The following is a 13,944-nucleotide window of genomic DNA, read 5'->3' on the forward strand; positions in this document are numbered from 1 at the left end:
AACAAAGTCCCCAGTCTCTGGAAAGTAATGCTGAAAAAACAAACAGTACAAAGGCTGGTAACAGGGGGATATCTCTCTCGAATGTTTTTTGTGACCATCTAGGTTCAAGGAGGAGGGGTCCCCCAGCTACGTGAGCCAGCAGGATCTCTTTGTTGTAGGCATCTGTATGTTTGGCCAGGTGTCCTCCCAGCAGAGGGCAGAGAGGGAAAGATAAAACAGAATTCTTATTAAAAATAAGTCTCTGGGGAGAGAAAAAACAAGACACAGAAAGTGTGTCAAGTGGAAAGGGAGGCCAGGCGGTGCCATCTGATATTGATTAAATGCTTGATTAGGCCAGCAGGGAGAAAGGCACATCACGAGGAAATGACCCTACTCTTCAGAATATGAACCAGTGACAGAGGTCTGGGAGCAGGTCTGCATGAATACCACATGCACAAGATGTCCGGTGGTAAACACAGTCCTAGCACACATGGCCAGAATGGGAGGGAAAGACCCTTTCCCTGAGAGTGAGGACGCGTGGCTCCTGATTTGCTTTACCTCGCTGGCCTCACTTTCCCCATCAATAACACAATGACACTTGACCAGATGACCCCTAAGCAACTTCCTCGCCCTAGATTCTGTTATCTATCCTAACCTCTCTGGTGACCAACTCTTCTGAGGCTCTGCTAATGGAATGCAAAAAATAGCCCTGGAGAGACATAAAGAGCTCACCCACCACAGTCCTAAAATCCAAAAGGAATGAACCCCCTCCCCCATCAGTCATAAAAATGTCATCCAGTCTTTCCAAGGGAGGTTGGTCCAGCATTGCTGTGTCTATCATCTTTCTGTGTTTACAATTGCCACCAAAGCAAGTTTATGGTTTCTGAACATGAGATGTGGCATATTTGTGGGTCTATTTACACTTCCCCCCTCTCCCAATTCCAAAAATATTTTCATTCTGACTGATGTAAGGGCTCTTTGTTTTGTTTTAAGCTGCCAAATTGTAGAGAATCTAAGAGCTGATGGGTGTGTGTGTGTGTGTGTGTGTGTTCATCCTTTATTCAAGGATGAGCTAGTGAAGTGTTTTTGTTTTTTTCTCTTTGGCATTGTCATGAGGACAACAGCATCTGAGTACAGGGTGAGGCCAGATTCCAGTGGGAATGGAAGTAGAAGCTCCCACTGAGATGAAGGGCCAGTGAAATTGAGATGAAGGGATGACTAGAGAGAGTCACCATGGCAAAGTGAGATCATGGCATTTGAAGTTGGGCAGACCCAGGTTTGAATCCTGGTTGTGATGTCTATGGGATGTCATTTCAGCTCTCACTGCCATGCCTCCTTGAAGGGTGATTACAAATAAAGGTGCTGTGTGGAAAGTACCTAGCTCAGAACCTGGTACAGTGTAGGCAGTAAATGAACAGCAAGAAACTATAGATGAGATAATAGTCATAAAAATATCCCCAGGGAGGATTCGCAGAGCCTGGCAACTGAGTGAATTAAAGAATAAGTACAAAAGAAGACTTGAGTGTGTCTTTGAGTGAGGGACTCAGATAGTGGTACTATTTAGGTTGGATGGAAGTACGGACATTGGTGGAAGTTAGAGATCTGGTTTGGTGAAGATCTGGTTTGGTGAAGATAGTTTTGGACAGGAGAGGTGGTGCGGAGACATACAGGTGGCAATTAAAGAAGGAGGATGAAAAGGAAACAGAGTGAAAGAAATAGGAAAACTGATAACAAAGAAGTTGATTTTCTCTAGGTCTGTTTGACCATTGAGTCTGACTTTACAGCTTCACCTTCAAGGGATTGGCTACCCAAAGGTTGATCCGGCATCATCATCTTCTCAGTAAACCTTAGCTCCTCATAATGTGTGTCTCCAACTAAGCATCTTCTAGACCTTGTTAGAAATGCAGAATCCTAGCTCCTACTTCAGACCTGCTAAATCAGAATCTGCATTTGACAGTGTGTTTTGTAAGCACTTTATAGTTTGAGAAGCACCGTTGTAAAGCAGGTGGCCAGACTAGCAGTGTCAGCATCCCCTGGGAACTTGTTAGAAATCCAAATTCTCAGGCACCTTCTCAGGCCTCCCGAATTAGAAAGGCTGTATTTTGACGACTCCGATGTACCCTAGAGCTTGAGAATCACCGCTCTAAGTCATGGAACAGATGGATTGAACCCCCTCCTCTTGGGTCTGTAGCACAGAACACCAGAGGGATTGGTTAAACCCTGAAAGTTAAAATGGAGTCATTGTTCTATGCTGTTTCTCTCATCATTTTGCATTAAACACAGCTGAAGAACTCTTTTCACTGAAGAAGGGCACTATGCGTAAAATTGCAAACCAGAAGGGGGGAGCTTTGGCTGCAGCTTAATCCTCACGACTTACCCATCAAAAGTTATTGAGCACAATTATAGGAGATCAGTACTTTATGTGCTGTTGCTCCTGTGGGACACTATTAGTAAGACACACATAGGAAAACAAGGAATCTCCCGATATTTCTTACAATGTGATTTTCACATTTAAATGTCCACCGTTTTTGTCTTCTGTGATTCTAATCAATTTAATGGAAAGTTCCCTTTTTATAGGTTAGTTTCTGGAGTCACTTGCAGAAGTGATGGTGGTTTACCACTGAGACTAGAATGCTTTTCAAAAAGTTGAACTGTAAGCAGTAAAAATTTACCTCCTTTCATCAAAAACGTCTGGTTTTTCTAGTTTTCTAGTCGTTATTCAAGTCACTGTGATAACGTAAATAAGGGTGTCTGTTTTCTGTATACATATAATGTACAACAATAGTTATATATTGAGCATTTTAATCATGAAGTTACCTATATTTTCTGCTGCAGGTTATAGTGCATTATAGCCAGTGGCATAGTAAACCGGTTCGGTGTCGGGAGGGTGGGGGGGATGAATGCGTGTCACAGTTTATGGTGGTTGCTAATTTCCATGGTGTAAACACTCCCTCCAGGGCCGACTTCAAGCTACCAACAGTTTAACAACCAGCTACCCAGATTCCCACACACTTAACAGCTGACTCTTGTAAAGCCAGTAGGAACTAGCTCGAGTATACCACTGAACAAACATTAAGGGACAGGCCACAGTTTTTTTGATTGGTGTGTTTGAATTGTGATAGGTCCAATAATAGCTGAAACAAGTAGATTTGGGTGTTTAAAATCTTCTGTCATGTAGAGATTTTTATTGAAATTATTTTTTGTCATGTAGAGATTTTTATTATAATTATGGAATTTGATCTGAAATTATTCTGAGACAAAGTTATATGCAAATGCCCAATCATCATTAAATACAACAACATTAAATTACAACATAATGGCATTATTCAAAGTCTTTGTGTTGCTAAAGTGGTATGTTTAATTTTAAAATACCATTCATTCTGGGGTGCCTGGGTGGCTCAGTCAGTTAAGCATCCAACTCTTGGTTTCGGCTCAGGTCATGAACTTTTACGATCATGCGGGTTATGAGTTCGAGCCCCATGTTGGGCTCTGCACTGCCAGTGCAGAGTGTGCTTGGGATTCTCTCTCTCTGCCCCTCCCCTGCGTGCGCGCGTTCTCTCTCTCTGTCTCTCTCTCTCTCTCTGTCTCTCTCTCTGTCTCTCTCTCTCTCTCTCTCTCTCTCTCTCAAAATAAATAAACTTAAAAAAAATACCACTCATCTTATAGTAAGGCATGTGGAAAAATTACTTTTTTTTTTTTAAAGTAGGCTCCATACCCAGCATGGAGCCCAACCCAGGGCTTGAACTCAACTCAAGATCCTGAGATCAAGACCTAAGCTGAGATCACGAGTTGGATGCTTAACCAACTGAGCCAACCAGGCACCCTAGAAAAATTATTCCTGATCATAGTGTTTGAAGCAACATGCAGAAAGATAGTTTTCAAAATAAGATCTCTGGTTACTATTATTAAAATTTGACTTCTCTTACAGGTATCCAGGAAGGAACGCAGTGTACCAAATGTAAAAATAACTGGGCACTGAAGTTTTCTATCATATTATTATACATTTTGTGTGCCTTGCTAACAATCACAGTAGCCATTTTGGGATACAAAGGTAAGTACTCTTTCCTTTTTCCTTCCAAATGGCAGGTTTCTCTTTATGACTTTAAACATGAAAAAAAAAAAAAGACACCCCTGTTTGCAAGTATGAAGTATTTCATTAATTCAGCTCAAACGCACAAGTAAGCAACATGATAAACTTTATGTCTTGATCCTTTTGTAGCTGTGGGATCAGAGTCCTTTTGACTCATTTCAACAATAAGAAAGGTCCTCTATGACTTATAAAAATTTTTCTCACTGTTGCATTTTCCTACCTGTTTCTAGTTCCACCCTCTTTTTTCATCTTCTCTCTAAGAGGTGCTATGGAAACCCTGAGTCAGCACACAGGAAAATTGTACTGACACAGGGTAAGCCAAACACAGTCTCCAGAGATACGACTTACTTTACTCAGGGACTGGGCAGCCAGTTCCCTTTTTTCCTCTTCAGCACATTTACTGTGACCACTGTTGTTTATATAGCTCCATAAAAATATTGCCCTGAAGAAGTTAAACACAGAGGGAGCATTGCCACCTCAACAATACTTTATAGGATGTTAGGTATTCTTTCGATGTGTCTGGTTTCAGGTCAGTGGAGAATTATTGCCTCAGACTTGCAAACAAAGCGGTTTCACCACCATCACCACCACACCCATTCTAGATACTGCAGGTAAAAGGTGTCATGATTCAGAATCACAAGCTACATAAACCTTTTTACAGAAAACTGCCATAGAAGCCTTTCCATCAAAGATATGTGAGACAGGCATGTCATCTGGTTTTAGCAAGAGGCAGACGTGGGGTCTGCTAATCTTCAAAACCTTCACTCAGCAGTCATCTCGGCTGCCTTCCCTCAGAACTGACAGATTAACAGTGGAGAATTCCCACGGGTTCTTGGTTCATAGATTTACTCTCCTTGGGGAGAGAAAGATTCAAAGTGAATTCCCCCCAGGCTGTAACTTCTGTCTCCTCTCTCCCAGTGTCTAGAAGCTTCCTGAGGAAACCCAATGTGTTGAAATGAGAATGGGCTTTGGAGCCAGATGGTCAAGTTCATTCTTGATTCTGCTGTTTGTAATACAATTAATGTTTATTAAGTGCTTGTTGATATTCTAGGCATCATGCTAAGTCCTCTGCATGGTTGTGTAACCTGGGTATGAAGCATAACTTCTTTGAGTTTACTGTTTCTTAAAATGGCAATTAATAATGCCATTTTTCAAGGTGATTGAGATGAGCAAAGATGATGTCATTGAACCACCTGTCCATCTAGTCCTACTAGATAGTGGCCATATTTCTGTGTTTCCTCTTCATAACTGCATTTATACAGCTATAGCCATTAGAATGGCAAAATGTTAAAAATACTCAATATAGGTGAGGCTTGGAAGTCTCATCTCTGAGGTCACACGCAGAGAAAATTATGTGTGTCCTACAGTGTGTTGACTGATGAATTTGAGCAGTGGAAATTTGGAAAATTACCATGTAATTTTATCCATTTGTGATTAGTTAATCCAACTTAGTATTAACAAAGTAAGTGTTAAGAAAGGTTATTAAACTGTGGTAAGGCAGGACAAGGAGTAGGGAGGGATCCTAGTGAGGAAAAGGAGGGTATTTTATGTCCCAGGTAATTCAGACTGGCTCTCCTCCTTTACCAAGTTATTTAGGTCACTGCTAGCTTCTCCTTGACTGTTTCCAGCAAACTCAGATAAAGGAGAAACTTGGCAAATGGCCATTTAACAAGTACCTTTAGGGCTTAGTACTATGTGATATCATGAAAGCAAACATTTACTACTGAAAGAGAGATGACAAAGGTTTGAAGAGCATACCACCATATGGGATTTTGTAATTCTTACCACTGCAAAGAAGTAAGATCTGGATCTTGATGCCTTTACAATGATACAGAAAGATCCAAATTTAGAGGAGGGTTTTTTTTTCTTTGTTTTTAAAGTACAGATGTTTCCTCCATTTTTATGACCTTTGAAAGCCCTTCTCAGCTCTGGCATGTTTTGCGTGTGCTGGTCCATTTGCCTGGAACACCTTTTCTCTGCTCTCTACCTAAAATGACACCTTCTTTCCCTTCGTGTTTCACTCAGACATACATCCTGCAAGAACACCCTGAAGGCTGAGTTAGGTGCCCCCATCACACTGTATCATTATGACAAATGGGCTTGTCTGTCTTACCACCCAAACTATAAGTTCCATGAAGACAAGAGACTCCTATCTTTAGTTTGTTATATCTCCCATCTAGCATCTAGCCTCACGGTACTTATTAGGCACCAAGTGAAGTTACTGAATAAATTAATGAGAGAATGGATGGATGGATGGATGGATGGATGGATGGATGGATTGTAGATCAGGGCTGACTTCTGTAAAGACAATCAGGTGGTGCCCAGGGACTCTAAAACCATTCTGCACTTAAGGCATTGCTACCACTCAGATCCCTACCTGTAAGCCTAAAATCCTGAAGATCAGCATGGCCTTCTCCGTGGGTGTCATCTGTCCAGGATGAAGTGGGGAGCGGTTGAGGGAACCAAGTACAAGTGGACACAAGATGATAGTCTTGCCCCTTTTTCCTCCTTCAGGGGCCCCCATCTCTCAGGCATCTACTTAGAAATATAAGATAATACAACATGCAGTTTCGGTTTCCAAACATAGTCTTCATAAACTAAAGCGTGGATATTTTCCAGGTGTGTTTTCTCTTGTACAGTGATTCTTCTTTCTTGCTAATAAGATTCTAGTAACCGCACATTGTAAGAGGCAGAAAGATAAGACCTAGTTCTCCCCTCCCATGTCTCCCTTTGAAGTCTAGAGAAACTCTGTCCATTGCAAAAAAGAAAGGAAGAAAAAGAAATATTCAGACAAAGAAGATGTTTCTCTGAAGGAGAAATTAGAAAGGAAAGAAAATAGAAACTGCTTTATGTATCAGAGTTAGCAAAGGCAACTCCATACTGTTTTTCTCAAAATTGTGTTTTTACTTCTCCTTTTATGTCACTCAGACAGCTACAAGTTGGGATATAACTTAGTTCCTTCTAGAGAATTTGCTGCACAAGTCAGGGAACTGCTGAGTCACCCACACAGGTCTGTACAGTGGCTGTGACCACGACACTCATGAGCTACTTTATAGAAAGCGTGTTCCTGGACAGTTTCAGCTTGGGTCATTCTCTGCTTGGGTTTTTTATCCTCAGTCATGGAGCTTCCGTGGCAGAAGCCATCTTTTAATTTCAATGAGTTGTGTTTCCTCCAGAACATTCCCTGAACGGGGAAATTGTACTCAGTTGTCCTTCCCAGCAGTCATCCATCTTAAGGTAATTAGGATAAAGAAGAAAGACAGAAATCTGAATATTTCTCAAGAAGAATCTCCTATAACTCAACATTCCTAGTCACAGAAGGTCTACCCTGCTGCTAAGCTCTCCTAACCTAGCAGTTATGTCCATCAAATCACACTGAGTTGGCTACGTTAGAAGCCAGGGTAACACCATACAACCATATCTCCTATGTGTTTGTAATGAAACCTGAAATAGTGTTCAAGGTAGAAATGTCTTTATTGCATTCCAGGGGAGTGCAGCTGGTATTCCCAGAAGTCCCAGGTACCAATGCAAGGGTATCTCCCCTCACCCAATCCCCCATTCAGCCTGGGACAGACACTCATGAGCACCAAGCAGGAGCTCTGTGCCTTGCTGCTGTTCCTTTCCTCAGGGACTGGACCATGAGCTATGCCTCTTGTGGGAGGAAACCATATTTAGGAAAAAGAAATAGTAAATAAGAAGCAGTGTGGAGTTATAGAGAAAGCATGAGGTTTGGAATTAGATCTCCTGGGCTGCCAGCCCCCTAGTCATTTACAAGCTGTGTAATTTTGGGCAAGCTACTGAACATCTCTGAGCCTCAATTTCTTCATCTGTAAAATAGCAGTTTTAAGGATTAACTGCAGTGATGGCACAGTGCACCTCTCAAAGAGTAGGCCCTCAATAAAGAGAGGCTGTTATTGGTGTTATCATTGGTGTGGTGTGGAATCCGATCATCTGGGAAGGCTGAGCATAGTTGGGGTGGTCATCTTGGAGTGGACCCTGAAGGATGGGTGGCATTAAGAGAGAAGGAGGTTGATCGTCCAGGCCAAGGGATGGTACCAAAATGCTTTTGTAGAAAAGGGATTATTGTCAGATTATCCAAGGGAATTAGGCTTTGGGTACTTGAAGAGGGCTGACCCTTTAGGTATAATATCTGAAGCAGCAATATTCTAAAGAAAAATTCTCTGTTAAACAGTTTCTGGTAAAGCAGAGCCCATGAAAAAAAGACTGCTAGGAACTCTTCTGTTTCATGTTCATTTTCCTCACAGGAGAGGGATCTACAGACAGAGGTCTGCATCGATAGACTGAGTTTCTAGTCTAAGAGAGGATGGCTCTGCCACTGTTTTCCTGGTTAACAACTTGTGCTGATAAGAGTAAAACTTGACGAAAACGCTGTGTGCTATTACAGCAAGTGTTGGTTCTGGATGTCCATCAGCTGGGTATTTTTATGTAATACCAAGCTGCCAGCTTTGCAGCCCTGAAGTTTGCAGCTTTATACCCAGATCCTATTTTTAAACACAGACGCACACACCCCAGTGCATGTAAGCAGTTCATTAGCATTTGTGGCCGGGGCAAATAGCTTCCTTGCTGAGCGGAAGAGAAACCTAACAGGTTTGTTATTTGTTTGTAACAAATGTATTCATTCCCTTTGCCCAAACCTGAATTATCTGTCCATGAAAGTTCTGTGTTTTTTTAAACTAAAATGGAAGAAAAATTAGAGAGGGTAGAAAAATGACTGCCTGTCAGCATATTTAGAGGTTTTTTCGGCTTCCGGGGGAAAAAAGGGCAGGACTTAAAATCCTGTGTGTGGTTTGAGGACAGACTGAGGCATGTATTTTGATTTGAGGATCAAAACTGAATCTTAACTCATAAACCTTTTATACTTTATTTTTTAAAAGTTTAATTTTGCTTAAATGCAGATGAAACATTTTGTTCAGTTTCAGGGATTTATGAATGTGCATGCCTATCTAACAATCCTAAGGTACAGATTACTGTAACTGTACCTCTCTTGTCTATATAGTCACTTACCAAAGAAACAATCATCATTCACCTGGATGTTGTACTCCTTGCCAGTGTTGAGGCTTCCCTGGGGCGTCTGGTTTGTATGTTTGTTTGCATGACCTCTATCTAGCTTAGCCAGTTTTTCACTGGCCTCAGTAGCCAGCAGGCAGACTCTCATTTATTTAAATAAATAGCATTATAAACAAATATGTGTTGAATGCCCACTAAGTGCCACACACTAAGAGGTACGGATAAAACTGCATACACATTTTCCTGCCTTAAAGGATCTAATAGTAAACAAGCCATGATAACACATTGAAGGAAGTCCTGCAGTAGGGAAAGGACTAGTTGCCAAAAGAATTCTGCAAGATGCCCGGCAGCAAAGATTTCCCACAGGAAGTAATAAGCTGAGTCTTGAAGAGCAAGTAGGGCTTAGGGTGGTGAAGAGTCCAGGGAAGAACATTCTAGGTAGAAAGAACACATGGAAGGGCTTGGGTGAGAAAGTATTTGGTACAGTGACAGCATGGCAAGGTTCTCCAGGGAAGGTGCTAGGCACCACAGGGCTGGGTCAGTTTAGGTCATACAGACACATGGGAGCATACTTCTGCTTCCTGATAGGAGCCAGGGGAATCTTCTCACACGGTCTTGCATGGGTGGGACACTTGATAAATAAAAACAAACTGGCTCCATTACCTCACAATTAACATACAAAACATATTCATGCTTAAAAAAAAATAAAGTCCGTATTTTCAGAAAGCCGTTGATACCAAGAAAGACTGCATCTCAAGCTGCTGGAGGCTGGATCTCACAGGAGTCACTTCTGGAGAAATACACTCTTAATAGATATTTTAGAAAGAAACCATATTCACAACCATAGAGAATGACTGCCTTCTGAGAACAAAGAGAACAGAAGCTTTTACTTAACATTGTATCACTAACTCTTTCCCTATCGCGTACAATCAAGAAAATGCTAAGAAAAAAAAAAAAAAAGGAAAAGTCTTCGTAGATCATTGTTTGGAAACCTACTTAGGCATCTCCTTGGGAACTGATAAACTACAGATTCACTTGTCACTAAGGAGAACCAAATTTTTCAGGCCTCCTGAAAGAGAACGGCAAACACTGTTTCCCTTTCACGAAGACTGTTTATAGAATTAAGCTAGGTGTTCTTTGCTACCACCTTCCAGGAATAGTAGGGAGTCTGATGAATGATGAGATTTTGTACATGATCTACTGATGGAAGTTCCTACAGAAAATAATACAGATCAAAAGCTTATATAATACATAAAAATTAAAAATTAGTTTCAAACAAGGTCTGGAACATCTGAGGCAATACAGAATCATAAGAACATACAGTTCTCAACCAAATAAACTATCACTGGGTTTTATGACAAGTTGTTTTTCTACAAGAATGGCTTATTCCTCATGTTTGATTTCATTTATACTCTTTTTGTGTCAATCTGTTTCCTGTATTCTGTAATGAAATGGTCTTTTGTTGAAACTGAAAAATAAATTATGAGCAGGTGTGTGTACTAATCTTTAGTTTCCAAATCTTAGTTGTAGAAAAAATGGACAATGTTACAGGTGGCATGGAGACATCTCGCCAAACCTATGATGACAAGCTCACAGCAGTGGAAAGCGACCTGAAAAAATTAGGTAATCTGCAACAAGAATGACCCATTAAACTAAATCCTCTAATTCTACATTAAAAGACCATAGCTCTTTAGAATGACATTGCTATAAACTCACATCCACCCAGAAGGACATTAATTTTTGTGTTGTGCATTGAGTTTTTCCTCACAATTTAATTTAAAGGCGTCTACGTTTTAAAGTTACAGAGCAATCTTAGAGTTGGATTCTCCCCACCCCCAAAAACTACTCCATATGCCAGTTAAAACCTGAAAGACCAGGCACGCCTGGGTGGCTCAGTCAGCTAAGCATCCAACATCAGCTCAGGTCATGATCTCACAGTTCATGAGTTCAGGGCCCACGTCAGGCTCTGTGCTGACAGCTAAGAGCCTGGAGTCTGCTTTGGATTTTGTTTCCCTCTCTCTCTGCTCCTCCCCTGCTTGTGCTCACTTGCGCACGCGCGCTCAATCTCTCTCTCTCTCTCTCTCTCTCTCTCTCTCTCTCTCTCTCTCAAAAATAAATAAGCATTTGAAAATCTGAAGACTGGGGCGCCGGGGTGGCTCAGTCAGTTAAGTGTCCTACTTCAGCTCAGGTCATGACCTCACAGCTCGTGAGTTCAAGCCCCGCATCGGGCTCTGTGCCGACAGCTCGGAGCCTGGAGCCTGCTTCGGATTCTGTGTCCCTCTCTCGCTCTGCCCCTCCCCTGCTCATGCTCTATCTCTCCCTCTCTCTCAAAAATAAATAAACATTAAAAAAAAATGCTTATAAAAATCTGAAGACCAATCCTGATCAAAAAGTACCACAAATACACTTTAATAAAAACTCTTTTATAAAATTTCCAGTCAATTCCTATTTGAAATATTCTAAACTGCATTGAAGAATTATGAAAATTAATTTTTTTTAAATGAAAGATTCCAGTTGTATCCTTGAATTTTTGTTTCCATTTTTTTGGAAGGAATTAATGGTAAATTTAATAAACAGTTTATTGCCTTCTTGACACCCTGCCCAGTGCTCTAGAATCTGGTAGAATTCCCCTCCTTCTTTGAGAAAAGCATTTAACAAAGTTAGTACCCTTTCCACTTTTCCAGGACCCAGTTTTAATAGACATGTGGGTTTTACTAACGTAGACCATTCTGCATATATCACAGATTTTATATCTGAAATACGCAGTGCATACCAATTAAGTCTCTTTGGGATCTTTGACCTCATGTGAACATTTCTTCATATCACTAAGTAACAAAACATGTCTTATTCCAGGGGACCAAACGGGGAAGAAAGCTATAAGTACCAACTCAGAACTCTCTACCTTCAGATCAGACATACTGGATCTTCGTCAGCAGCTTCGTGAGATTACAGAGAAAACCAGCAAGAACAAAGACACGCTGGAGAAGTTACAGGCAAGTGGGGATGCGCTGGTGGACAGGCAGAGTCACCTGAAGGAAACTTTGGAGAATAACTCTTTCCTCATCACCACTGTAAACAAAACCCTCCAAGCGTATAATGGCTATGTCACCAATCTACAGCAAGACACCAGCGTGCTGCAGGGCAATCTGCAGAGCCAAATGTACTCTCATAACGTGGTTATTATGAACCTCAACAACCTGAACCTGACCCAGGTGCAGCAGAGGAACCTCATCACTAATCTGCAGCGGTCTGTGGATGACACGAGCCAGGCCATCCAGCGAATCAAGAACGACTTCCAAAATCTGCAGCAGGTTTTCCTTCAAGCCAAGAAGGACACTGATTGGCTGAAGGAGAAAGTGCAGAGTTTACAGACGCTGGCTGCCAATAACTCTGCCTTGGCCAAAGCTAACAACGACACCCTGGAGGATATGAACAGCCAGCTCAGTTCATTCACAGGTCAGATGGACAACATCACCACAGCCTCACAAGCCAATGAGCAGAACCTGAAAGACCTGCAGGACGTACACAAGGATGCGGAGAACAGAACAGCCATGAAGTTCAGCCAGTTGGAGGAACGCTTCCAGCTCTTTGAGACGGATATCGTGAACATCATTAGCAACATCAGTTACACTGCCCACTACCTGCGGACGCTGACCAGCAATCTGAATGAAGTCAGGACGACTTGCACAGATACGCTGACCAAACACACAGATGACCTGACCTCCTTGAATAACACACTGGCCAACATCCGTTTGGATTCTGTTTCTCTCAGGATGCAACAAGACATGATGAGGTCAAGGTTAGATACTGAAGTAGCCAACTTATCAGTAATTATGGAAGAAATGAAGCTGGTAGACTCCAAGCATGGTCAGCTCATCAAGAATTTTACAATACTACAAGGTAAGTGAAAATTCCGAATTTACTTGTGTTAGTTATTAATTGCTATATAACAAACGACCCTAAAAGCTGGCAACTTAAAACAATAAACACTTGCTATCTCACCATTTCTGTAGGTTAGGAATTCAGGAGTGGCTTAGCTGGGTGATTCTCACTCAGTATCTTTCATAAGGTTATGTCAAAATATTGGCAAGGGCTGCAGTCATCTCAAAACCTTAACTGGGGCTGAGAATCTGCTTTCAAGATGACTCACGTACATGGTTTTTGGCAGGAGGCCTCAGTTCCTCACAACGTGAAGTTGCTTGAGTGTTCTCACAATATGGCAGCTGGCTGCCTCCAGAGCAGGTGATCCAAGAGAAAGCACAAAGAGAAGTCACATGCCTTTTATGACCTAGCCTCAGAAGTCACATACCATCACTTCCACCATAATCTGATAAATCACTAAGTCCAACCTGGGGAGATTAAGCTCCACATCTTGAAAAGAGTTTTAACTATGAACTTGTGGTCAGTGGTCAAAGACAGTCCATTAAATATTTGTTGAATTTGGACTTTGTCAGTGCCTAGCTCTTTCAAGTCTTTATAAATTGGGCTCCTTTGAAAGCAAGATTAATTTTTTTAGGTCACAGAGATTCCTAATTTTTTAAAGTTTATTTATTTTTAGAGAGAGAGAGAAAGAGAGTGTGTGTGTGTGTGCGCGCGTGCGCACAAACATGACGGGAGGGGCAGAGAATCCCAAGCGGGCCCTGTGCTATCATTGCAGAGCTTGATGCGGGGCTGTATCTCATGAACTATGAGATCATGACCTGACCCAAAATCAAGAGTCAAATGCTTAAATAACTGAGCCACCCAGGCACCTCAGAGATTCCTATTCCTAAGTGTCATGAGCAGATGGATGGATGGCCATCCCAGTAACCATAAGTCCACAGAGAAGAGAAAGAATGTGACTTGCA

At 41.6% G+C, this 13,944-nt stretch overlaps 1 protein-coding gene across 1 annotated transcript in view; it reads left to right on the plus strand.

Moving 5' to 3' along the window:
* Positions 1 to 13,944, plus strand: part of COLEC12 (collectin subfamily member 12) — a 198,278-nt gene that overhangs the window by 143,479 nt on the left and 40,855 nt on the right. Inside the window, exons 3-5 of the mRNA XM_060613392.3 lie at positions 3,908 to 4,030; positions 10,622 to 10,720; positions 11,951 to 12,997. Coding sequence (XP_060469375.1) covers positions 3,908 to 4,030; positions 10,622 to 10,720; positions 11,951 to 12,997 — 1,269 coding nt within the window. The remainder of the gene's footprint in view (positions 1 to 3,907; positions 4,031 to 10,621; positions 10,721 to 11,950; positions 12,998 to 13,944) is intronic.

Source organism: Panthera onca, chromosome D3, assembly GCF_046562875.1.
Source record: "Panthera onca isolate mPanOnc1 chromosome D3, mPanOnc1 haplotype 2, whole genome shotgun sequence".
NCBI lineage: Eukaryota > Metazoa > Chordata > Mammalia > Carnivora > Felidae > Panthera > Panthera onca.